The sequence below is a fragment of the Leptodactylus fuscus genome, chromosome 4 (assembly GCF_031893055.1).
Source record: "Leptodactylus fuscus isolate aLepFus1 chromosome 4, aLepFus1.hap2, whole genome shotgun sequence".
NCBI lineage: Eukaryota > Metazoa > Chordata > Amphibia > Anura > Leptodactylidae > Leptodactylus > Leptodactylus fuscus.
In genome coordinates this window covers 51,741,268-51,768,971 of record NC_134268.1, presented here as the reverse complement: position 1 = coordinate 51,768,971, position 27,704 = coordinate 51,741,268, and the positions used below count along the sequence as shown (strand labels likewise).

Here is a 27,704-nt window from a genome sequence, read left to right as displayed (position 1 = left end):
ACCACTAGCTAAATCTATCGTAACAGTGGCATTTTAGAAAACTTAAATCACTGCAAAACAATAATAAAAACCACATTTATTCATTTGATGGGTTTTCTTAGAATATGATATAAAGTTCTTTTAGGTGAGGTCTATTTTTTTATAGAACAAAGATTGTTCTTTAGTCTTGGGGACACACAGAAGCGCTGAGCCATCTGTAAGTTTCTGTAAAACATCAATGTTTTTAATGGGAAAAATAAATTGACGATCCTTCTGCAAATCGCGGTGTCACTGTAAAGCTCCAACCTTAAAGGTTGATGCAGACTCTAGGCCTGCCTATTAGAGTGTGTTTGCAGAGATTTCAATGGGTAAGCTAGCTGGCTTTTTACTGAAGATCTGGGTAGAGATGATTAATGTAGCATTACATGGGAATGCACCGCGCTCCTCTTTATGTGCTTAGAGCACTACTTGGCTGCGGAGGTGTGGTTCAAGAACGTCTTGTCCAGGCAGTGAGCTTGTAGGATCCTTTACGGCTAATTGTCTACAATGACAAAACAAACCACAATATTACAAACACAATTACACCGGTCAGACTGAAACAATAAACAGACAAGCATCTGATGCTAATGACAAATTAGTATTACAGCCATAGTCACCAATTCATCTTTCTTACAATACATGTCAAGACTCTGGAGTCTGCGAGGCAGCTTTATTTATTGAATAGAAACCTGGAGACAGGTCTTAGCAAGCAGCGATTCATATTTCTTATCTGACACAAAAACTTCAATTTATATTTTTCCTGGAATAATCATGATCTTTTATTCTTTATTTCCTTTAAAGGGGTTTTCCAGGATGGGTCATCAATATCATATCAATAGGGGTTTGACACTCACACCACAAACAGGCCATGGGACTATTGATGACCTATCTTACTAGTACTTACAGCATGAAAAAAGTGCGATCATCTAAGGACTGTTTTCATGTCCTGGCTCACAGAGGTTATGGACAATAATTTGGATTTTCATTACAGGTTACACTAGGTTCACACCTGCGTTCAGCACTCCGTTCTGTGCTTTCCGTCTTCTACATGCAAGAAGACGGAAACCACAGACCGGGTCCGGCCGTGAGCGTTTTATGCTCTCCGCCGCGAAACCGTTTTTTTAAATACGGACACAGAGTACTGCATGTCCGACTCTGTGTCTGGATTAAAAAACCCGGTTTCGCGGCGGAGAGCGTAAAACGCTCACCGCCGCACATCTTTCTCATCCATTCAAATGAATGGGTGAGAGAGAGTCCTGCAGGTTTCCGTATCCTGCTCTGTTTTATGCAGGAAACGGAAACCTGCACAACAGAGACCGGGCGCAGATGTGAACGAGCCCTAAGACATAAGGGATACTGACAATACATTAGATGTAAGGAGAATTATTTTTCATCATATCCCACAGGACTTCAAGGACAAAGCCACTAGTTTAGTTGTGAATAATGGTATGGTTGTCCACATTATTCTATTGGTAGCAATGAATTGCTTTTGGCACCACTGTTTACAACCACAGGACCCTCAGGGTAAGTTCACACGGAGATTTTTGGTCAGGATTTTGAGGCCATATCCTGACCATAAAGACGGCTCCCATTGAAATCAATGAGAGCCGCTCAGGAGTTTTTTCCGGTAGCTGTTTCTTCCGGTTCCCGGAAAAAAGAAGCGAGGCGACTCGGCCTGAGGACACACCCTCCTCTGGACTAGGTCCATTCATTGCAGTGCACCGGCTTTCAGTCGCAGTTACCCGGCTTTTGGTCCAGAACCTGAGGCGGCCTCCATCTCAGGTTCCGGGCCAAAAAACTTTGTCTGAACTTACCCTTAACTTGAGGAAATCAAAAGCACCATAAAACACCTGATGCATATGGATGAAACAAAGAGACATAAATCCACTTAGTCCTTTTTTCATAGAAGTTGATTGGAGATATACTAGCTAGGAAGGACACTCAACTAATGAGATTTAATGGGGTTTTCCCATCTCACTGTTTCAGAAGTTTGCCTGTTGTCTCTTCTTCTCACTTCCTGTATTTCTCCCCCCCCCCCACTCTTGCTGAACGGGACACTATGAAGTATCACAATATTTATACAGATCAGATAATATGCACATGCTTGTAGAGAATAGACCCAGTGTTATCTGTGTGTTTACATAGATAGATAACAGACTCCGCTTTATCTGCAAACTACATTTAGCTGAACTGATTGTCCTGTAGGCAGAGCAGTGTCTGATGTCACTTGTCCTATCTCACAGGTCCATGGTTATGGTAACACTGAGTAAACGATGGGATGAATAAGTTCACATGGCAGGCAAACAAAGTAGTATTTATAAAGCAATATATTTAGGAAAAGTCTTCAATTTACATAAGCTACCAGTATAGATAGGATCCTTAAGATGGGAAAAGCACTTTAATGGGAGTTTGTCACCAGAACCCAGCATATCAAGCCAGCCCCACAGACAGATGTGGTATAGTGTGAACACATTGCCTCCATTGCCGTGATATTGCCTCCTTCGAGCAATGGGTTCAGTGTCTTTGCTCCAAAGACATAAGTGACAATGTACTCATTGCTTCAAAAAGTGCATTTGCATATTGACATTAACAGCAATATCTTGGTAATGGAGTCACCAGGGAAAAACACAGTTTTGATTCAAGTGATCCCAACCTACCTATCCGTGGGGCTAGGTTAATATGTTGGGTGCTGGTGACAGATCCCCTTTAAATACACCTCCTGGTACAATAAAGAGGTCCTCAGAGGGACATTGGGTAGGTTAGGAAACACAGGGGAAAACTTCTGTCTGAACAAAACTGCATTTGGATAGGAAAGTTAGGGCACTTTGTGTTTTAATTTGAAATAAACAATATGACACATCAGTATAAGTGATGTGTATCTTGTAGGTAAGATAATGTCATTTGTTACTCTGCAATCACCTTTAATTTTTTTATGTACAACTTCCATGCTTGATTTTGTAATGCAAATGTACTGTATATATTCTGATTGCCAAACCTTAATCAAAATTATGCTTAAAGCATCACTCCAGTCATAAACAACATTTCAGAAATGAACAGTACAGGTGAATATAAGAAACTTTGTAATATATCTTAGTAAAGAGATGTTTCCTTTTCCACTTGTTACAACGTAGAAAATGCTAAATGCCATACATCATACGTTTGATTCTTGCTGTTCCCCTGAACAATTTGGTGGGTTGTTTTTTTTAATAAAATCCATCCACCCATTCAAAAGTAAGATTATATGTAAACTAGCTCGGATTCTCCATGTGGGCAAGACCCTTAGGGTGCATTCACACAGAGGAAAATGGTGAGGAATTTGGAGCAGAATCCGCATCAGAATCAGTGCTGAAAAAAAAGCCTCCCATTGAAGTCAATGGGAGGCTTTTTTTTCCACATGGATTCTGAGGCGGATTCTGGTCCAAATTCAACACCATTTTCCTCTGTGTGAATGCACCCTTATGGTTTTTTTTTGTTTCATTCTGTGTATTATCGGCTTCTTACCTACAACTTATCAGTCTTAAAATAACAAGAAACGGCAGAGTGTAACATCAGCAATTATTTGAGTGTCTTTTCTAAGACTAAAAGAAAAAGTAACTGTCTGAAAAGAGGAGAAGAAAATAGATTTCTTCAATAAGACATACTACAAAGTCTCTTATATTCACCTTCATTATCCATTTATGAAAAGCTGTTTATAACCGGAGGTACTCTTTAACAAAACAAAGAACAATTATCAGTATACTCGCTTGGCTGTTTTCTGCAGGGTTATTTGTATTAAACAGGAAAGTAATGGGTTCCTGTCATCAAGTTTGGGGACACTAAACCAACAACATGTCCTTAGGCACCAGTAGGTTAGAGTTTAAAACCTGTCTGTAACATGTCTGACCATCCTGAGGTTATTTGGGTATTTAAATAAACACTTACTGAGATGGTGAAGTCGATTTGGTACACTTCTGTTTCACTGCGCATGTGCTCAATCTGCTGCGTGTACAATGTGAAACAAGGTGTACTGACCCAGGTCACAGAAATGAGAACCAGACAGGAGTCAGCCAGATGTTGTCATTTCTCAGTATGTATTAAAGTCCTTGTATGTCCTCATCAATGTGCAGTACTATATACCACTAGAAAGCTGACTGCACTGAATTCAGGTATGCCGCCTGATGCTTGGCTGTGAGGAATGCCTTCCTCTGACAGTACTCTAAGGGTTAGTTCACACGTGAATAGGGTGTGGCGGAATTTGGTCCGGAAAAAAAAAATAATCAGGAATTTGGCTCCGTTCCCATGGAGTAACGCGCCGCGCATTCTGACACGTAAACACGTGTCTGAGTGAGGCGCTTCAAAACAGATCCAATTGTCTTCAATGTGTGCCGGCTTACACACACTACACATTGAAATGAATGGGAGGCTTTGTAACCCATTGATTTCAATGTGTAGCGCACGTAAGTCGGCGCACATTGAAGTCAATGGGATCTGTTTTGAAGCGCCTCACTCAGACACGTGTCAGAATGCGCAGCGCGTTACTACGTGGGAACGGAGCCTTAGGAAGCGGTTTTTGACATTGAGCCGGTTTTTGGAGCGGCTTTGGGTAAAACTGCCAGACGGTTTTTTCCTCCAGCACAGCAAATGGACCTTTAAAAACCACTTGCCATTTTTTTTGTTGCGGTTTTTGCCAAAAACCGGGATGCGGTTTTCCACCTCCCATTCACTTGTATTGATTTCCTGAGGTAGAATCCGCCTCAAGAAAGGGCAGCTCGCTTCTTTTTTCCGCTAGCGGGAACAAATCGCTAGTGGAAAAAAGACCGCTAGCAGTCTACATAGACCTACTGTGAGGGGGCGGATTTTGAGGAGGATTCTGTGCCAAAATCCGCCCCCTCTTGCCCCGTGTGAACAAGGGCCTAACATAGCCTTGTACTGTCAGAGGGGTGTTCCTTACCGCCCAGCATTGACGCTAGGCTGTAAAGCCTGCCCTTCTGACAGTGGGGAGATATTGGTGCCGAAATTAACAGCACCAATATCTCCAGCACCGCAACACATACCGGGAAAGCCAACAGTGCGCTGAATTCAGCACACTTTCAGCTTTCTAGTGGGCTGTAATACCGCACATTGATAAGGATATGAAAGTTCCTCTTTAAGTCTTTAATTAAATAACCTCAGGGTGGCAGAAAGGGTTTTGTCAGGTTCCTTTTAATATATAAAAAGATTTTTACTATACTGCAGCACTTGCAGAAAACCACTTATAGAAAAGTAACTTTTTTAGGCTCTATTCAGATCACAATTTTTGCAGATCCCTTTAACAGATACAAAATACAGATGCAAAAAGATGGCCATCCATTTACATAGAGATCAACTCTAATAAAGAAAAAAAAAAGTGGTTCAGTTTCTGTCTGTTTTTTGAACGGGGACAAAAATGTAGTATCCTTTTTTTGTAAATGGATGGCCATTTTTAGCAGGGGTTAAACAGATCTGCTAAACGGATGTATAAAAGATGAGATCTTAATGGGGCCTTTTATTGAGAAAAGATAGAAGAACCGAATGTATCCTCAGTAAATGTGTCTTTTTATTTCTTTCAAACAACCTGAAATTAATCCATCTCCAAAGTAAGTCAATTGAAATTCTGCCTAGGATTCCTAGTGAATAAAGATAGTGTACCCAGAGGTTTAAGCCCTGTACTTGTAGCATAGTGATGCATAATTTTAGATTAATTTATGCCATTTTATTCTCCGCAATGATTACAGTAGTAAGATTCAGGAAACCCCGCCGGTCAGCTTTATTAAGCATATTTAATATGTAATGAGGCTAAGCTTAGTAAAACACTACATTATTGTTCCTCATGAATCTACTCTTTAGAAAGGAACATTTATGCCCAACTTTTTTGATTAATACCAAGAGACAAAGGTATCAAAAAGACGCATAGTGAATAATCCACATGCAGGTCATATTTATGCATGTGAATACGTTGTATGTGCTCTGCCATGTTGGGTCACAGCTACCTGTCACAATGACAAACTGTTACACAGGCTGAATTCTCATTCACCAGCCACAAAGTAAATGTCACTGTGTTACCCGACTACACTGACTATGTGTTGTATTAATTTATGGCCGAGCTCACCGAATGACACTACTGATTATATCATTGGCTTGAATGGCTTCCAAAATGAATATGCTCAATATAGGGTTAATAATGGCTTCTCAATACAGTCTGTGAGTAGCTCCCCAATATGGCATAGTTTTATGTCACTTTCTATATACCTCTATATGAAATTGGTAGTATTCAGGGGTACAGTATGGTACATGGACTTATATTATGTCTTCTTATTACTTGAAACTTGTACAGGGCCAATGGGAATGCTTACATAAAATGTCTGACTCTAAGGAAGTAGATAAGGAGGTGCCATTTTGCAAAAGTCTATAATTGGCATTTTACATCTTCAGGGCCCCTTCACACTACTGATACGCTGCCTGATTCTGAACGTTAAAACACGTTTAGAATCAGCGCGTATAAAGCAGATCCCATTCATTTCAATGGGGAGCCGGCATACGAGCGCTCCCCGTTGAAATGAATGGGCTGCTTTTTACTCTACAAGCACTCCCATTGGAGTGAATGGGAAGCGCTCACGTGTACGGCTCGGACTGAGCCGAGCACCGGGCCCCTTCACACGGCGAGCCGTACATGTGAGCGCTTCCCATTCACTTCAATGGGAGCGCTCGTAGAGTAAAAAGCAGCCCATTCATTTTAACGGGGAGCGCTCGTATGCCGGCTCCCCATTGAAATGAATGGGATCTGCTTTATACGCGCTGATTCTGACCATGTTTTAAGTTCAGAATCAGGCAGCGTATCAGTGGTGTGAAGGGGCCCTAAGGGTGCATTCACACGGAGTAAAGTGGCGCTGAGTCTGGTACAATAACTCACGGCAGAATTAGTGCTGATAAAAAGACTCCCATTGAGTTCAATGGGTTCCGTCTTCTGCGCACAACACATTGATTTCACTTTACTCCGTGTGAATGCACCCTTAGGCTGTGTTCACATCTCCACTGAAGTGTGTGCCAGTGTGTTCTGCACTATTTTGTATGATCAAATGACAAACACCATGATAGAAACCAAAGGGACCCAATCATAGTCAATGTGGTCTGTTAGGCACATTGGTATCTGTCACACAACACCTCTGGTACTGCAGTCATTTCTGTTGGTTTGTTCCTATAAGCAGAACAATAAAAATGGTTATTGTAAGGGTGCATTCACACTGAGTAAACGCTAGCTTATTTTGTAAAGTAAAATTACACTTGTAAATTTTGCTATCCCATTGACTTCAATGATATTTTTTTACAAGTGTAAAAATACGCCTGTAAAAAATACGCCTGTAAAAATACGCCTGTAAAAATACGCCTGTAAAATGTCATTGAAGTCAATGGGATAGCAAAATTTACAAGTGTAATTTTACTTTACAAAATAAGCTAGCGTTTACTCAGTGTGAATGCACCCTAAATGTGAACCAAACCCTTATACAAAGATCAAACATGTGAGGCATTGATCAGGAATGGACATTCCTAGGGAAGTTCATTCCTGATAACCTGCTGTTCGTTCATCCATCTTTGCTGCCATGCAGGGATAAACATATCTTTCATCCCCATACAGTTTGCACACAGCCCTGCTTACATGGGGCGATGTACTAACAAAAGCAAAACAACAAAAGCCGTGACTGTTTTCAAACCTGGCCCTCCAAAACTCTGCTGTATGAAAAAGTGCTAGGAGGTGCTGCAGGCTCTCCTGTACCAGATACATTATCATATATTTTACAGTACCTGTGCCTTACTAAGATATATATATATATATATATATATATATATATATATATATATATATATATATATGTCTGTCCTATTCAGTACCACATTCAGCAATTTACGTCACTGGACATGAAGAAGGTGCACAGCTGCACAAGCCCTTCAAACATTGGATCAGTGGGGGTGACACTGGTGGCATCTCATGGAGACATAGTGTGTAAAGCTGAAATAATATTTTGATCCAATTCAGCATTATCCTGAAATATATATCCAGAGGAAGGTAGAAGCCAATTTTTCTAATTTTAGTAGAAAAATTCCTCCCTAACTACAAATCTGGCAATCAGAAGAAATCCCTGGCTCAAGAACCCAACAACAAGAATTCCAATAACTACTAGTGTAAGTATTACTATATAAAATAGCAGAGGCATTGTTTTCCTAATTACATCCTGGAATAGAGATTTGCATATTTCTTATATAAAATATTGTTACACTCAAGTAAAGACATCCATGGCTGACTCGAACTTTTCTAGTGAACTCCCCATGACAGCAAAGAACCCCCTTCTATATTGGCGTAGAAACCTTCTTTCCTCTAAACATAGAAGATTCTTTCTTGTTAGGGTTAAATCATACCTCCAATTATGTAACAGCTTTTCATAAATTAATAGTACAGGTGAATATAAGAAACTTTGTAATATATATTATTAAAGAAATCTGTTTCCTTCTTCACTTATTAGACTGCTTTCATCCTCATTCCCTTTACTCAGACTGTTAAGTCTGAAAGCATCCAATCTGTCTTCAGCCTCACACACAGAAGTCTATGGAGAGGAGAAGAGCAGAAGGAGGTCGCTGCCAAGTTCTTAATTGATCAATTGCCACATTCTGTGTAGTGGTAGAATCTTTTCTTAAAAGATAAAGTAGTGTCAAAGGTGTTCTCTGACTGTGAGTGTAGCTTAGCACCTATGTGTGTGTCTTTTCCCAGCAGCCTGATCCTCCCCCTTCCCCTCTCCATAGAATTCAATGTAAAAAGTAGGTCAATCTGGTAAGTGAAGTGGGAAAATTATTTCTTTAACAAAATATATTACAAAGTTTCTTATAGTCACTGATATTATTCATTTATCAAACATTAGTTTATAATTAGAGACATGCTTTAAAGTCCTGGGTATGAAAGATCCTGGCAGCCATCTCTTTACTGAAATGTGATACATTTATACATGGGTATCCTAAGGACAGGCTATAAATATTAAATTCCCGTAAAAGATATAACAAATGCTGGTAATGTAATACAAAGCATGCATCAGTTATGCCATGACTTGCGTTTTATGTAAGAGGTGAGACCCACACACATATTCTGGTATTTTATCCATTATTTACAAAAAAAATATTTTAGAATAACCGCTATGTACCCCCATATGTAAACATGAACCATGTGACATCATCGTCACGCATCTCTTGTCAGAGAAATATACAATGTATATGGTTCATTAATTCCATCAGACTGGTCTATAGTGTAACGTGGGGGGGGAGGGATAACCTGCAGGTAGGTGCTTTCTGCTGCAGCGTACAACTTGTGGTTAGCCTGGTCTTTAGTGTTCCTTATCGTTTACAGAATATTGCTTTCATTTCTCATCACAGAGTAAATAAATATATTGTAGAGCTGTAAAGGGGTTGTACTGATGTCATCGCTGAGTAACCTTCAATAGGCAGCTTTAATAATGTGAAGAGGAAGGGGCTGAATATACACAGTATTGAGCCCTGTCATATACCAATAGGAGTAGCTCCAACTTCTTGTCATAGCTATATATATTCAATACAGCAAAAAGAAAACTAATTATGCTGAAATTCCCTTCCACCTATCACTCAAAGCCATAAAAAATAGAATATTTGCATATATTCTTCAAGATGAAAAACTTTTGGAAACAATCCCATGTAGGCATTGAGTTTAAGCACTGGAGCATGACATGGTAAGGGTCTACATTTTCAGACAAAGTAGAAAAAAATGCCTAGGAAAGTCTGGGTAAATAATGCTAGTCAGAAGACTGGTCTGGAAAGATACAGGGGCAGATTTACTAACAGATTTACTTTATTACAGTGTCTAATGCTGTTTGATTAATCTGTCACATTAGAGTGTCTAGTTTGTCACTACATCTCTTATTGGCTTAGTTTAGTCCTACCTCAAGGTCCCTAACGCCATCTTACAGCTACTGAGAATAGAAAGGTAGTTACCGTATTTTTCGGACTATAAGACGCACTGGACTATAAGACGCACCTAGGTTTTAGAGGAGGAAAATAGGGAAAAAAAATTTTGAAGCAAAAACTGGTAAAATATTTAATATATGGGAGTTGTAGTTTTGCAACAGCTGCAAGGCCACATTGACAGGTGACCCTGCAGCTGTACGGGGATGCATAGAGTGTTTTTTTTTGCGGGTCCAGAAGTACTTTTTAGTTATACTATTTTGGGGAACATCTATTGCTTAGATCACCTTTTATTGAAAAAAAAAACGGTGGTTTATGATATATGATTTTCTACTTTTATATATATATTCTAGGGACAGGAGGTGATTTAGAACTTTTATTTATTTCATATTTTTATTATATATTTTTAAAGCTTTTTTTTTTTTTTACTATTTTATTCCCCCCCCGGGGCTTGAACCTGCGGTCACTTGATCGCAAGTCCCATAGACAGAAATACAACTGTATTGCCGTCTATGGGACATTCTGTGTATTAGTATTACAGCTGGTCATAGACCCAGCCGCAATACTAATATAGCAGTGACAGGCCTGGGAGCCTCATTAGGCTCCCGGCTGTCACCCGAACAGGTCGGCTCCTGCGATATCGCCACGCAGGAGCTGGCCTGCAACTTTACAGGTACGGGGCCGGTGGGGACCGGCCCCGGGGGAGAAGGGGCCACCAATATAGACCCGGCATCCGCTGTACTAGAGAGGCGGATGCCGGGGAGGGATAGACGCCGGGGCCTGAGACATCGCTGCCCTGCCCTGCATGAAGCCAGCGGCGGGGGGACGGAGGAGCGGAATAGCATCACTCCTCCCGCTGCTGGCTTCATGCAGGGCAGGGCAGCGATGTCTCAGGCCCCGGCACCTGTAATGGCGTCTATCACTTGCCGGCTTCCGCCTCTCTATTAGAGCGGATGCCAGGCGCCACATTCGGCCTATAAGACGCACCCTTCTTTTCCCCCCAAATTTGGGGGAAAAAAAGTGCGTCTTATAGTCCGAAAAATACGGTATGTATGGATAGCTTTCACTATTTACTACTATGAAAGTGAATTAGGCTTAGTTCACACGTAAATTAGGAAGCTTTTTTTGGACCTTGCCGCGCTTTTTGTAGCTTTTTTTGGAGTGTTTTTTTGTAAAAACCGCTTCAAAAAACGCCAGGCTGTTTTCCCCTCCTGTAAAGTGAATGGGCCGAAAAAAAAACGCATCATGTTTTTTTCCGAGCGTTTTTTTTTTTGCAAAAAAATTCCACGTTTTTGCAAAAAAAAAAAACGCGCGTTTTTCACCTCCCATTCACTTCTATTGCTTTCTTCAGGTGGAAAACGCCTGAAGAAAGGTCATGTTGCTTCTTTTTTTCTGCTAGCAGAAAAAAAAGCTAGCAGTCTACATAGACCACTATTGTAAAGGGGCAGATTTTGAAGCAAAATCCGCTGTCAAAATCAGCCTCTTTGCCCCCATGTGAACTAGCCCTAAAGAGAACTGCGCATGCGCAGCTAGTTCTCTGTTCCAGGTAGCCATAAGACAAGTATTGGGTCCCAGAGGTGAGACCCATATCTGTAGGATATTTATTTATGGGAAATGTACAGCACATGCCATAAATATCTAAGATATGAATAACCCTTTAGGATCTTGATATTTAAATACTGTATATGTGTTAGGGAATAGCCAGATGATAATTCCCCAGAAGCTGCTGGTGAACCCTGGAGGGAGGGGCACAAGGGACAGTGAGCCCTAAACTGAAGCCCCCCGCTTGCCCTTCCTATTGCCAGACCCTATCCTAGGTAATAGGCGACAACCACGAAGACAATCCCTCCCTGAATACGTGAAACACAAAACGCAGACAAGACGTACAACAACAAAGGGAGGTCAGGTAGCCAGGATTCGGTAACAAGAGAGCGATGCAGTGCCAAATCGGAGTCAAGAGAATAGTCAGTAGGAAAGTCAGAGGTCAAAGATTAGCATACAAGTAAATAACAGCAAGAGATACCAGAAAGCTAGAGGCAATAACCGGCACCAGTGTGACTGTGAGCCAAGACTAAATAGGGGAGGAAGAACCCGCCCAGAACCTGACAGGAAGAAAAGCTGTCAATCACAGGCAAGACAGATTAACCACTTAATGAACAGAGGCAACCTTGGCAGAAGACGGGTGTGGTGCAAATCCAATTAAGGACTAGAGCCGTGTTCACACAGTGCAACTAAAAACCTTAAGCAAATTGTCAAACTGCACACGCCTCCGGCGCCGCAGCATGCGAGCAGAGGGTGGCGCAGAGGCCCGAACAGGCAGAGATGTTACAATATGTAATACTTCCACCTGTTTTGAAGACTTAGGACTCATGCATGGTGGAAAATACTTCTATAGTACAGAGTGCAAAGAAGAATCCCACAATGCTTTTTCCTCACACATTATATACATATGAACCTGTATCAGTATATTTTTATCACTTGGCAAACTTATCACTTGACACTTAGAGATACAGTCAGGGCACACGTGTGTATTATGCTACATTTTGTACATTTATCCTTCTGTTCACGATGAAGAGTGGATCTGAAGATCATTTTCCTCACCATTTGAAAATTCCTCCTATGGATTCACATCTGAATGTTTTGCTGCTTCCTTTCAGCCAGAGATGTGGATACAAAAGAAGTATAAGCCTGGTCCACACAGTGGAATACACTGAGCAGTGTGCCACCAGCTACAGTGACATGGCATTCATACTGAACACTGTACTGTATATTGAAGGGGTTGCACCAAGATTTAAAGAGGACCTTTCATGTCCTCATCGATGTGCTTTGAATTCAACACACAGTGTGGGCTTTCCCAGTATATACCCCGTTGCTAGAGATATCAGTGCAGTTACCGTATTTTTCGGACTATAAGATGCACTTTTTCCCCCCAAATTTTGGAGGTAAATGAGGGTGCGTCTTATAGTCTGAATGTAGGGGGAGGAGCGGATTTGCAGCATGGCCGCGCTACTGCCACCGCTGGTTTTCTTCAGCGGCAGGAGCGTGGCAATCTGCAGGCCCCGGCAGCTAAGACACTCCCCGGCATCCGCCGGTCTATTACAGCAGATGCCGGGGAGTGTCTTAGCTGCCGGGGCCTGCAGATTGCCACGCTCCTGCCGCTGAAGAAAACCAGCGGTGGCAGTAGCGCGGCCATGCTGCAAATCCGCTCCTCCTCCGCAGGTCCGGGCAGTTAGTTAGCCCCGGGGCCGGTCCCCACCGGCCCCATACCTTTAGTGATGCAGGCCGGCTCCTGCACGGCGAGGCCGCAGGAGCCAACCTGTTCCGATGACAGCCGGGAGCCTAATGAAGGCTCCCAGGCCTGTCATAGATATATATTACTATCGCGGCTGGTCTATGACACTCCGCGATAGTAATGTATAGAATCTCCCATAGACGGCAATACACTTGTATTGCCGTCTATGGGACTTGCAATCAAATGATTGCAGGTTCAAGCCCCCTAGGCGGGGGATAATAAAATAGTAAAAAAAAAAAAAAAAACACTTAAAAAAAATATAATAAAAAAATTAAATAAAAGTTCACCTCCTTTCTCTAGAATACATATAAAAGTATAACATTTCTGTGAAACATATACATTAGGTATCCCTGTGTCTGAAAATGCCCGGTCTACTAATAGTTTTATGTACAGTGAACGTCAAAATCAAAAGTGCTAAACCGCCGGGTTTTTCTCTCTGTTTTGCCTCTGAATTAAATAAAAGGTGATCTAAGCAATAAACATTTCCCAAAATGGTATATCTAAAAAGTACACCTGGCCCCACAAAAAAAATGCCCTATACATCCCCGTACAGCTGCAGGGTCACCTGTCAATGTGGCCTTGCAGCTGTTCCAAAACTACATCTCCCATACATTAAATATTTTACCATTTTTTGCCTGAAAATTTTTTTTTCCCTATTTTTCTCCTCTAAAACCTGGGTGCGTCTTATAGTCCGAAAAATACGGTAATTTGGGTTCTGTCCTGCAACCCTGAGTTTGGTGAGACAATATTGCGCCTGTTTTGTTCATATGGCTGGAAGTAAGCCACACATATAGTTAGGTTATCCGTTCTGTTTAGTTAGTTGCTCAGATAAGCAGGTTTTTATTTAATTTAAAATTTTATTATATTTTATTTTTATGCCTGAAGTTAAGGCTGTATTTTGTTTTGCTCATTTGTGCCTGAAGTCAAGGTTTATTTATTTTCCTGTTTTTGTTTTTTTTCCTAAATAAACCAGTTTGCTGCATAGTTTGTGTCCCTGTCTTGACTGTTTGGGTCTGCACCACTGTTTCTACCGAGCGAACTTCCCCACACACTGCATAGGAGAAACCAAGTACAATATTTGGCTATCTCTGGCAGTCCCACAGACTTGAACGAGGGAGCACCTAAAGTGTGCGATCACCTCTACATATAGACAAGGGTGCAAGAGTACAGAGGTACCATTACCACTGCTGGACCCCTCCAATTAGCCACTTATCCCGTAACCTGTGGATGAGTAACACATTGTAAATTTGGTACAACCCCTTTAAGCTACTGCACTTTTCTTTTTCCAAAACATGAATTAAGCTTCTAAGGCACTATGAGCAGGACTCCTTACCAGAGGATTTCAGAAAAGTATCTACAAGGAGCAGGTCTTCTGTATATATCTGGTGCACACACTTACCTAACAAAAAGTAGGTAATAATAAAACATTGCCCACATTTTTTTTTTTTTGCTTTTTAAACTGATTTTAATCACAGGGCAAGCAAAAATACAATATGACAAAAATATAAGGGCCTATAACATTAGCTGTTGGCTCACCGTATATCTTCACTAATATCAATGGTCTTCTTTGCCATTGGTTTTTGTAGGTGACTTGGTTTCTGTTCACTTTGCATCTGAGCCATAAAGAAGTATTTTGGTTTGTCGTTCGCTGTATATCTCTGGTTCTGATACTGGGCAGGCAGAATGGACTGAGGATGTTCAAAACCATCTATTAGAAATATAAAATAAAACTGTGGTTAAATGTATTATCCAGAACAGATTAAGGAACATTAACTTGAAATAAATTTACCAAATGTATTACAGTTTAGTTATTTCAAGTAGATACATAGGACGCCAGAACCATCCAAAGTTCACTATAGGCAGTGGACATTTCTTGTTTGTTTCATTTGCCACACTTTAGCACTTTGGATATGTAAACACATGAAATATAAGGTGTCGTAGAATGTGCCCTGCACCTCTCAGACACTTATGTCCTATCTCGTGAATCACTGATTACTATGACATGACTTACGTAACTGTTGAAATACTAATCGATCAGCCATGTTCTCTTCTCTGCTTTTCTTCCTGGCATCTTTTGAGGCTTTCCAGTTCAATAAGAACTTCCTGGCCATTTCCTTGATTTCTTTACCATCGAGGATTTCTGTTGTAAAGAGATACCATGTATCAAACCAATCTACACAAAGTATCACACATGAGATGAGAATCTCATCTTTAAAATTATACCAAGATCATCATGATAGCCCTTACAGATTCAGAGTGATTTGGTGTTAAAATCACTGTTGGGAATTGTGATCTGCATTGGGATCTGAATGCCGAACATCATTTTCACCAATAAATTGCTCTGCATCCGTAATGGTTATCATGATCATGAGATTCTCATCTTTAAAATGAATCCAAGATAATCTTCATAGTCCTAAGAGATCCTGAGAAATCGGCATTAGTAGCAAGGACGTACTTCATACCACCCTGGCCAGACGTATATATACGTGGGCAGCAGGGAAAGGGTTATAGCACCGACTCATCACCTCCACTAACTCTTGCATCTTTCAATAGGCACTGATCCTCTGATTTGGACACAGTTGGAATTTTTTGCCATTGTTCATTGCTCTTTGCTGTGAGCTCCAGAATTGTACCACCCCCTTGACAATACATAATTGGGCTGAAACTAACCGAAATGACTGCTAGGGAACAGTCGGGACTAGAGAAAATATTCCAACTGTGTTGGAATCAACGGAGTGCCATCTATTGAAGGATACAATAAATTGGATAAATTGGCCCAGATATCATTATATCATTGTCTACAATACCAATATGAATTTTTGCATAGATTTTTATGTATGTATATTATGTATACATTTACCCAGTGCCTTTGAGATAACTATAACTTTATCTCTATATTTTGGTTTCTGACAAACTTTGTTTCCAGTGAGATCCATCCTCCACAGCTGTGGCCATCTGCTCAGAACAAATTCCAGATCCTATAGAAAGAAGAATTCAGTGTAAGCCAACAGTCCTATCATGACAATGCTGAAATGGATGGTTTCTATAATAACACATAGTCATTGTAGCGGTAAGCATAGCTGAGCAAGACAATGCCCTTCATGTCACACTGTAACAATTTTACTTAAATTTTTATCAGGGCTTGTTCACATGTGCACCCCGATCTCTGTTTTGCAGGTTTCTGTTTCCTGCCCGAAACTGGACAGAAGACGGAAAAATGCAGGCATTTTTCAAACCCATTCAAATGAATTGGTTTGGAAAGTGTCCGGCCGTGAGCGGCGGTGAGCGTTTTGTGCTTTCCGTGGCAAAACCGTTTCTTTTTAACCGGACACAATGTCGGACATGCAGGACTTTGTGTCTGGTTAAAAAAAAATGGTTTCGCCACGCACAAAACGCTCACCGCCGCTCACGGCCGGACACGGTCTATCAGGTTTCCATCTTCTGTCGGCAGAAGAAGGAAACCTGAAAACAGAAATCGGGCGCTGGTGTAAACCCAGCGTCACTCACCTATCTCACTTCCCCTGTCAGTTCTGTCTTTCATTAAGCACACTCTATGTAACAACTGAAGTAACTTCGATACTTCATTGGATTTAATACACTGCAGAAAATCCTACTAAATATATTGATTTACATTAATGCCCCATGGCAAAAAAAATGGTGCGGGGAAAAATCGTGGCGGAAACTCATTGCAGTTCTTCCCATAGCACTTTGGACAAAAAGTTCACAAAGGTTTCCTCTGCAGACTTTCTGCTTCAATTATACCTATATACACCACAGGCAATCTGCAGCATTTGTGCCACGTGGGGCCCCGATCCTACTGTTATAAACTGGATAACTTAATTTCTCACCTGCATTTTCATGCTGCAAATCTCCTGTTTCAGTATCTCCCAAAGATGCTTTATTGGATTCAGACCTGTTTACAGGACATCTGGCTATAATTAATTCATTGTTGAGTTCGTGGAACTAGCTTTAAAGTGATCCTATCTTTCAAACATTTTTTTCTAACTAACACGTTGGAATAGCCTTAAGAAAGGCTATTCTTCTCTTACCTTTCATTGTCTTCTCTGTGCCGCCGTTCACTTGAAATTCCGGTTTTTGTTGGTATGTAAATGAGGAGTTCTTTCACAGCACTGGGGGCGGTCCCCAGTGCTCAAACAGCACTGGGGGCATCCCCAATGCTGCCAGAGAAATCTCCAGTGCCGCCTCTATCTTCTTCTGGAACAAGGTATTCATCGCGTCTTCTTTCGGCGGTGGCTTCTAACTTCTAGGCCTCGGGTAAAGCCGACTGCACATGCTCATGGCCACAAGAAAAATGGCCGCTTGCACAGTATTGTAAGTGGCCATTTTCTCGTGGCCGGGAAAGAGAAGCCACTGCCAGAAGAAGACCTTGTTCCAGAAGAAGATAGAGGCGACGCTGGAGACTTCTCTGGCAGCATTGGGGACGCCCCCAGTGCTGCGAAAGAACTCATTTACATACCAACTAAAACCAGAATTTCAAGGGAACGGCGGCGCAGAGAGGACAACAAAAGGTAGGAGAAGAATAGCCTTTCTTAAGGTTATTCCGACGTGTTAGTTAAACAAAAATGTGTTTGAAAGATAGGATCCCTTTAAGTGCGATTGAGAGTTTTCCTTCATGGATTTTCTGTCCCATTATACCTATATGGAAAACGACAGCGTTTCTGCAGGTATAATTGACATGCTGTGATTTTCAAAAATGCAGCTTTTCCACTGTGGATTTTTTTCTGCAATGTGTGGATGCGTTTTTCTTTTTAAACTCGTACAACCATGCAAATAAAGCATCTGCACTGTACTTGTGAGTCACCCACCTCCTATATGCCCTCTGTTTCAAGATATGTGCCCCAATAACACCATTATATTTTCTGCTTGCAATGGCTAAAGGGGGTGGTCCTTACTATAGAGCATGTGACTGTCTGCTCGCTAGTGAAAACTACATTTCCCAGATATACATTGCTCTGTGAACTTCCTAAGTGCAGCACTGGCCATTCCTTCTAGCAGAAATTATTCATGCATTTGTTAGGACAGGACATGCATACTTATATAGCCTTTACCCAATAAGCAGACATAGGGAAGTCAAAGACAAACTGAGAAAGAAATACTACAGATGACATATACACATTTGCTATTTACTTTTAATGGGCGACAATGATATTTTCCAAAATACTTTTATGTAAAATATGATTGTTGGGTTGTGAGAATACATCTTTAAGTCTGCCTAAGCTTTTCGCCTCTACATGAGGAGTAACAATATTTCTATGTATTATATGACTTGCATTCTGCATTTTCAGTAGTCTTCCCCTGCACTGGCTTTATCTGTAATTCTCAGTTCTCCCTGAGATGATGGGTGGAGACTAGCTGACATGATGTCTCCTGCCCCTCTGTAGCTCACCCTCATAAGGACACCACCAGCAGTACTGAACACTACTGATGTGAATAAAGCACTTGGGGTGAACTAGAAAACTTACTGATAGTCACTGTAGTAGGTGTCAAGCACCAGTAGCAGGTTTAAAGGGGTTTTTCATCTGAGCAACAAACTTGCAGATTGTTGAGGGTCTAACTGCTGAGACCCCTTCCTGATCAGGAGAACAGGGTTGTTCTCTAGTTTTAATGTGTACAGATACGTTTACGGGCACTCAGATCACATATTTTTCACCTTCTGATGTTTAGTCTGAACGATGCCATATCTTTATGTCTTTAGGTTGTTGCCAAATGAATGGCTGACATTGGCATTAACAAGTAATTGTATAGTGACTACTAGGCATAGACAGTGACACAGGTCTAACCTAACCCTGAAAGGGAATAATGTAACAAAAAATCAGTCATTTACCTGTGCTATAGGTGTAATTGACACAAGACTACCTTTCAGATCATAGGGATAGCATTAGGAAGATCCATTATCATATAGGACACCATGACATGATAATAAACTCTGGGTTTAATTATGAGCATTCAGTCATCCCTCTTTCTTTAGGAAAAAAAACTTTTTGGAACAGAATCCAAATGCACTATAGAGAAAAGTATGTCTTAAAGTCTATGTCACTGTTCTCTGACCTCGTTCTAATTTCCATAACATATACTGGAAAAAAAACTTAAGGCGTTAGTGTTTATTTTTGTGGTTTTTAGATTAATAATGTTCATCAGAGAAAGGAGAAAGTGATACATTACGAAGAAACGCCCAATTTGTAGCACCAGCCTTTGATAAATATATTGCATTTTTTTTGCTAACTGCGACTCACTTGATAAATGACCCAGAACATGCTGGTCCTAGTGTATGTTTATGTTAGAATAGTCTAATCCTGCGGTGAAATATGATGACTTCTTTGGATACGCTCGAGTTGTTTATTGCCTTCCTGTCTCTAATAAAGTGCTCTCACTTTCCAGCCTTTCAATAACTATTACTAGAGGGACCAGCTCCTTTTTATGCGGCTTCTACTTGATAAATGATCATGTCACAGCATCGCTTAGAAGTTACTGCAAAATCAGAATCATACACAAGGGATGTAACACTGGCCGTAGCCTTCTCATTGTTAACACTGCCCATTTATGAACTTGCATCTGAACAATGGGACATCATTTTTATTGGAAATGTTTAACTCAGATCCTTAACTAGGACTTCAGACAGCAATTTGTCACCCGTCTGACAGCTTGTCATAATCTCCCAGGAAAAAGAAAATCTATATTGTTCATCTTGTAATGACTCAGACATGGGATAAATGAATTCATCTATCTATTATGTTCTTCCAATAATCAATACTGGCCAGAGGCTGAATACATTAAGGTCATAATGATGATAAATCTACTTAAGAGGACGTTAAAATGACATAATCCTAAAGAAAATAGAGAGAAAATATGGCTATGCCTTAAATGACTAAGGTCAAAATACCTCTTTAAGCGGTGTACATAGGCCCTGTGCTAATGGTTGTATCTTTGCTGAGCACCTGTGTAAGTGTGGGTGCTTAGCCTGTGTGCTGTGCACCAGAGACTCAGGTTACGTTCACAACTGCGTCAGAGTCCATCCGGCACAGAGTACAGCTGAAATCACAGAGGAAAATTCCTAAAAGTCTGAATTTAGTGTCTGGCGACTATGATGGGTACTTGGTGAACCCTATTATAGTCAAAGGGGTTCCTCGGAATCCAGTGTAATCCATCATTAGATGAATCTGCTTCATTGTTTAATCCGTTCTTCTGATCCTACAACACGCCAGAAGATTAAACTATGCAGATGTGAATGCACTCTAAACTGCAAAGTTCTCTCTGGATTTACACATAGTAATAACAGAGGCCAGTGCACGCTCTGTTCTGCAGCAGTGACAGCAGGATTAGTTGTCAGTCCCAGTGAAAAGAAGAGAATAGTGGCTAGAAACAATGACTGACATCACAAACCCAGCCACTGCTGCTAGACAGCAGAGGTGGTCTGAAACCTAGGCCAGGAGCTGTAAACACTGAGGAGAAATATTTAGCTGTGTCTGTAGGTAAGTGTTGTTTTGCTATTCGGGCTCTCCGTCGTTCGAGTCCCGGGGTGGACATGAATGATGGAGAGCCCAGCGCAGATGGGAACCGAGCCTTAGCATTGATACTACAGTATATTTTCTGAACCAAAATGATAAACATTACATCAAAAACTATAACTCAGATCAAACTGTAAATAGGCCAATATTTACTATTAGAGATGAGCGAACACTAAAATGTTCGAGGTTCGAAATTCGATTCGAACAGCCGCTCACTGTTCGAGTGTTCGAATGGGTTTCGAACCCCATTATAGTCTATGGGGAACATAAACTCGTTAAGGGGGAAACCCAAATTCGTGTCTGGAGGGTCACCAAGTCCACTATGACACCCCAGGAAATGATACCAACACCCTGGAATGACACTGGGACAGCAGGGGAAGCATGTCTGGGGGCATAAAAGTCACTTTATTTCATGGAAATCCCTGTCAGTTTGCGATTTTCGCAAGCTAACTTTTCCCCATAGAAATGCATTGGCCAGTGCTGATTGGCCAGAGTACGGAACTCGACCAATCAGCGCTGGCTCTGCTGGAGGAGGCGGAGTCTAAGATAGCTCCACACCAGTCTCCATTCAGGTCCGACCTTAGACTCCGCCTCCTCCGGCAGAGCCAGCGCTGATTGGCCGAAGGCTGGCCAATGCATTCCTATGCGAATGCAGACTTAGCAGTGCTGAGTCAGTTTTGCTCAACTACACATCTGATGCACACTCGGCACTGCTACATCAGATGTAGCAATCTGATGTAGCAGAGCCGAGGGTGCACTAGAACCCCTGTGCAAACTCAGTTCACGCTAATAGAATGCATTGGCCAGCGCTGATTGGCAAATGCATTCTATTAGCCCGATGAAGTAGAGCTGAATGTGTGTGCTAAGCACACACATTCAGCACTGCTTCATCAAGCCAATACAATGCATTAGCCAGTGCTGATTGGCCAGAGTACGGAATTCGGCCAATCAGCGCTGGCTCTGCTGGAGGAGGCGGAGTCTAAGATCGCTCCACACCAGTCTCCATTCAGGTCCGACCTTAGACTCCGCCTCCTCCGGCAGAGCCAGCGCTGATTGGCCGAAGGCTGGCCAATGCATTCCTATGCGAATGCAGACTTAGCAGTGCTGAGTCAGTTTTGCTCAACTACACATCTGATGCACACTCGGCACTGCTACATCAGATGTAGCAATCTGATGTAGGAGAGCCGAGGGTGCACTAGAACCCCTGTGCAAACTCAGTTCACGCTAATAGAATGCATTGGCCAGCGCTGATTGGCCAATGCATTCTATTAGCCCGATGAAGTAGAGCTGAATGTGTGTGCTAAGCACACACATTCAGCACTGCTTCATCAAGCCAATACAATGCATTAGCCAGTGCTGATTGGCCAGAGTACGGAATTCGGCCAATCAGCGCTGGCCAATGCATTCTATTAGCCCGATGAAGTAGAGCTGAATGTGTGTGCTAAGCACACACATTCAGCACTGCTTCATCAAGCCAATACAATGCATTAGCCAGTGCTGATTGGCCAGAGTACGGAATTCGGCCAATCAGCGCTGGCTCTGCTGGAGGAGGCGGAGTCTAAGATCGCTCCACACCAGTCTCCATTCAGGTCCGACCTTAGACTCCGCCTCCTCCGGCAGAGCCAGCGCTGATTGGCCGAAGGCTGGCCAATGCATTCCTATGCGAATGCAGACTTAGCAGTGCTGAGTCAGTTTTGCTCAACTACACATCTGATGCACACTCGGCACTGCTACATCAGATGTAGCAATCTGATGTAGCAGAGCCGAGGGTGCACTAGAACCCCTGTGCAAACTCAGTTCACGCTAATAGAATGCATTGGCCAGCGCTGATTGGCCAATGCATTCTATTAGCCCGATGAAGTAGAGCTGAATGTGTGTGCTAAGCACACACATTCAGCACTGCTTCATCAAGCCAATACAATGCATTAGCCAGTGCTGATTGGCCAGAGTACGGAATTCGGCCAATCAGCGCTGGCCAATGCATTCTATTAGCCCGATGAAGTAGAGCTGAATGTGTGTGCTAAGCACACACATTCAGCACTGCTTCATCAAGCCAATACAATGCATTAGCCAGTGCTGATTGGCCAGAGTACGGAATTCGGCCAATCAGCGCTGGCCAATGCATTCTATTAGCCCGATGAAGTAGAGCTGAATGTGTGTGCTAAGCACACACATTCAGCACTGCTTCATCAAGCCAATACAATGCATTAGCCAGTGCTGATTGGCCAGAGTACGGAATTCGGCCAATCAGCGCTGGCTCTGCTGGAGGAGGCGGAGTCTAAGATCGCTCCACACCAGTCTCCATTCAGGTCCGACCTTAGACTCCGCCTCCTCCGGCAGAGCCAGCGCTGATTGGCCGAAGGCTGGCCAATGCATTCCTATGCGAATGCAGACTTAGCAGTGCTGAGTCAGTTTTGCTCAACTACACATCTGATGCACACTCGGCACTGCTACATCAGATGTAGCAATCTGATGTAGCAGAGCCGAGGGTGCACTAGAACCCCTGTGCAAACTCAGTTCACGCTAATAGAATGCATTGGCCAGCGCTGATTGGCCAATGCATTCTATTAGCCCGATGAAGTAGAGCTGAATGTGTGTGCTAAGCACACACATTCAGCACTGCTTCATCAAGCCAATACAATGCATTAGCCAGTGCTGATTGGCCAGAGTACGGAATTCGGCCAATCAGCGCTGGCTCTGCTGGAGGAGGCGGAGTCTAAGGTCGGACCTGAATGGAGACTGGTGTGGAGCGATCTTAGACTCCGCCTCCTCCAGCAGAGCCAGCGCTGATTGGCCGAATTCCGTACTCTGGCCAATCAGCACTGGCTAATGCATTGTATTGGCGTGATGAAGCAGTGCTGAATGTGTGTGCTTAGCACACACATTCAGCTCTACTTCATCGGGCTAATAGAATGCATTGGCCAATCAGCGCTGGCCAATGCATTCTATTAGCGTGAACTGAGTTTGCACAGGGGTTCTAGTGCACCCTCGGCTCTGCTACATCAGATTGCTACATCTGATGTAGCAGTGCCGAGTGTGCATCAGATGTGTAGTTGAGCAAAACTGACTCAGCACTGCTAAGTCTCTGCATTCGCATAGGAATGCATTGGCCAGCCTTCGGCCAATCAGCGCTGGCTCTGCCGGAGGAGGCGGAGTCTAAGGTCGGACCTGAATGGAGACTGGTGTGGAGCGATCTTAGACTCCGCCTCCTCCAGCAGAGCCAGCGCTGATTGGTCGAGTTCCGTACTCTGGCCAATCAGCGCTGGCCAATGCATTCTATTAGCCCGATGAAGTAGAGCTGAATGTGTGTGCTTAGCACACACATTCAGCTCTACTTCATCAGGCTAATAGAATACATTGGCCAATCAGCGCTGGCCAATGCATTCTATTAGCTTGATGAAGCAGAGTGTGCACAAGGGTTCAAGCGCACCCTCGGCTCTGATGTAGCAGAGCTGAGGGTGCACAAGGGTTCAAGTGCACCCTCGGCTCTCCTACATCAGAGCCGAGGGTGCGCTTGAACCCTTGTGCAGCCTCGGCTCTGCTACATCAGAGCCGAGGGTGCGCTTGAACCCTTGTGCACACTCTGCTTCATCAAGCTAATAGAATGCATTGGCCAGCACTGATTGGCCAGAGTACGGAATTCGGCCAATCAGCGCTGGCCAATGCATCCCTATGGGAAAAAGTTTATCTCACAAAAATCACAATTACACACCCGATAGAGCCCCAAAAAGTTATTTTTAATAACATTCCCCCCTAAATAAAGGTTATCCCTAGCTATCCCTGCCTGTACAGCTATCCCTGTCTCATAGTCACAAAGTTCACATTCTCATATGACCCGGATTTGAAATCCACTATTCGTCTAAAATGGAGGTCACCTGATTTCGGCAGCCAATGACTTTTTCCAATTTTTTTCAATGCCCCCAGTGTCGTAGTTCCTGTCCCACCTCCCCTGCGCTGTTATTGGTGCAAAAAAGGCGCCAGGGAAGGTGGGAGGGGAATCGAATTTTGGCGCACTTTACCACGTGGTGTTCGATTCGATTCGAACATGGCGAACACCCTGATATCCGATCGAACATGTGTTCGATAGAACACTGTTCGCTCATCTCTATTTACTATGAGTTCTAAACTAACTTCTTGAAACATATGTAATAAATAAATACCTTGATATCATGAAGATGGTTGTCTATAGCCACAAGCTGCGTTAGGTTTTCCAAAACGGCAAGTTCTTTCAGTTCATCAATATTATTATTGCTAATATTCAGTACAGATAGAGACTTCTGGGAAAGAAAAATATAAACAAAAAAAAAAGATTAAAACATAGTAAATGTTATTGTCAAATGCAAGTATATGGAAATTTAAAGAAGCTGGCTCACAAAGACAACATATGGACTACTAGGACATATGGACCTTCTGCACTTGGGACCACTTCCATTTACTAGAATGGAGGGCTGTTGTATACCAGCAGCTCTTGTTCTGGGGGACCATCTTAGTATTACTATACATGGCAGAGTATTGTGCCTGGACATAGAAAAAAGGCTTTTACAAGAGACAGCCCAGACAGTCACCTTATACGGCACATCTCATTAAAGGGTAACTGCCTGGATCAGAATCTTCTCCATTCCCAGCAGTTTAGGCAGGAGTACAACTGTGTATTCTACTATAAATGACATCTGCAAAGTGATGTCATGGGCAATCGTTTTGCTTTCATAAATGTCATACGTATACATACATAACCCTCTTTTGTTGCCAGAATATCTAGAAGTCAGAATATACTGATACTAACAGATAAGGAATGAAGTGTTCTAGGATCAAACAGTAACTTCTCTCCGGGGGGAATCTTCTGGCTCTCGATATGCAGTTCCCTCAATTCCTCCAGACCTTCCAGTCCCTCAATGACAGTGAGATAGTTCCCTCCTAAATACCTGGAGAGGAAAGAGCCCCATCTGAACAGGTGCAATAGTAACAGACAATGCAGCAGCTAATAATACTCTTGTTCCATTATTTAGGGTTAGTGAACTCCGGCAAGTACAAAAGGAAGAAGACAGACGGACGGGCGCTCTCTGTCACACCAACACTGTGAACCTACGCTACATAGAGAAATATGACATCTTTGGAAAATGATGTTAACAAAGTGAGTGTCATAAATATTTTAGTGATCTAGCACTATGGCAGGATCTTTAGTATCTCTTCATTTCAACTTTCAGAATATATATATATATTTTTTTTTTACTGTTTCCCGTATTGTAAAGGGGTTTTCCAGCGGAAAAAAATACTTTATAATAAAAAAGAGACAATTTTTTTTTTTACTGGAGCACTTCTTCGAGGTATAATGTGAGGTTTCTGATGCATTTCATCTTTTTTTATCGGAAAAATGACTTTGCCATATTTTTTTTGTCCAAAAAATTTACATGTAAACCGAGAATTAAACAATATGAAAACATAGAAAATAAATGTAAATATGTATCAACAAAAAGCATTTGACACTTACAGCTTCTCCAGTCGCTTCAGCCCACTCAGACTTTCTATGCAGGATATACAGTTATTCTGGAGGTATAGGTGAGTTAAAGTTGTTAGGAATCCAAGACTCCTTATTTCCCTAATGTTATTGTCGTAAAGGTATAAGACTGTGAGATTTCTGCATGCAGACAGGTCATCCTGATGATACAAAGAAAGTAAAAAAACGTTTAAAGAAACACTCCACATGTACCGCACATATAGGGCTAGCCTACCAAATTTGTTTCCTTGCCCAGTTTTTAAGTAGCTATACAGTAACTACACCTGCCTACTGCACATTAGTCTATAACCGTGTCCTGCCAGTCTATGACCCACTGAATGATTGTTTAACCCATCGCTCAGATTTTTGATGCATATTAATTATTAGTCCTTTTTTATTGGTTTAGTATTTAAGAAAATGTTTGGTTTTAAGAAGGGCCTGTCCAATCTCCTGACTGTACGCCCCATGGAATAACAATTCTGAAACATTTTTTTTTCTCAACTCGGCATTGTGCTGTTCCTTTGTTAGGGTAAGTTCACTCAGATTTTTTGGGTCAGGATTTTGAGGCCTTATTCGCCTCAAAATCCTGACCAAAAAGATGGCTCCCATTGAAATCAATGGGAGCCACTCAGGAGCTTTTTCCGGGAGCCGGCTTGTTCAGGCTCCCGCAAAAAAAGGCGAGATGCTCATTCTTCAGGCCATTACACCTCATGAATCGTCCTGAAGATACTCCCTCCATAGCCTAGGCCCATTCATTGGGCCTAATCTGGAGTGGAGTGCACGGCTGGATGCTGATGCACTGCACCCGGCTTTTGGATCAGAACCTGAGGCGGTGTCCTCAGGTTCCTATCCAAAAAACCCAGTGTGAACTTACCCTTAGGGTAAGTTCACACAGTTTTTTGGTCAGGATTTTGAGGCCGTATCCGCCTCAAAATCCTGACCAAAAAGACGGCTCCCATTGAAATAAATGGAAGCCGGTCTGGTTTGTTCCAACTCCCTAAAAAGAAGCGAGATGCTCATTCTTTCAGGCAGAGTCGCCTTGCAACATCCGCCTGAAGACACTCCCTCCTCCCGACTAGGCCCATTCATTTGGGCCTAATCCAGAGCGGAGTGCGCGACTGGATACCAGTGCACTGCATCGGCATCCAGTTGCAGCTACCATATTTTGGACCGGAACCTGAGGCCGCCTCCGCCTCAGATTTTGGTCCAAAAAACCCTGTGTGATCTTACCCTTACTCCTACTAGAAATTTTTGATGAAATTGTTGCTGGGTGTTACCATTTTCCTTATCAATGATGACTGGACAGCTCAGATAGTGTAAGGATACACACCCATCTGGAAACACCCAGTTGTCAATTTATTCATAAATTTTCTAGGAGGAATAACCACGGGATCAAACAACA

The 27,704-nt window shown here is 42.3% G+C and overlaps 1 protein-coding gene across 1 annotated transcript in view; it reads right to left on the bottom strand.

Moving 5' to 3' along the window:
• Positions 1–238: 238 nt before the first annotated feature.
• Positions 239–27,704, bottom strand: part of PPP1R42 (protein phosphatase 1 regulatory subunit 42) — a 30,548-nt gene continuing 3,082 nt past the window's right edge. The window contains exons 2-8 of the mRNA XM_075270452.1: positions 26,297–26,463; positions 25,592–25,730; positions 24,969–25,085; positions 16,143–16,260; positions 15,294–15,422; positions 14,819–14,990; positions 239–520 (exon numbers count right to left, since the gene is read on the bottom strand). Coding sequence (XP_075126553.1) covers positions 436–520; positions 14,819–14,990; positions 15,294–15,422; positions 16,143–16,260; positions 24,969–25,085; positions 25,592–25,730; positions 26,297–26,463 — 927 coding nt within the window. The 3' untranslated portion in view covers positions 239–435. The remainder of the gene's footprint in view (positions 521–14,818; positions 14,991–15,293; positions 15,423–16,142; positions 16,261–24,968; positions 25,086–25,591; positions 25,731–26,296; positions 26,464–27,704) is intronic.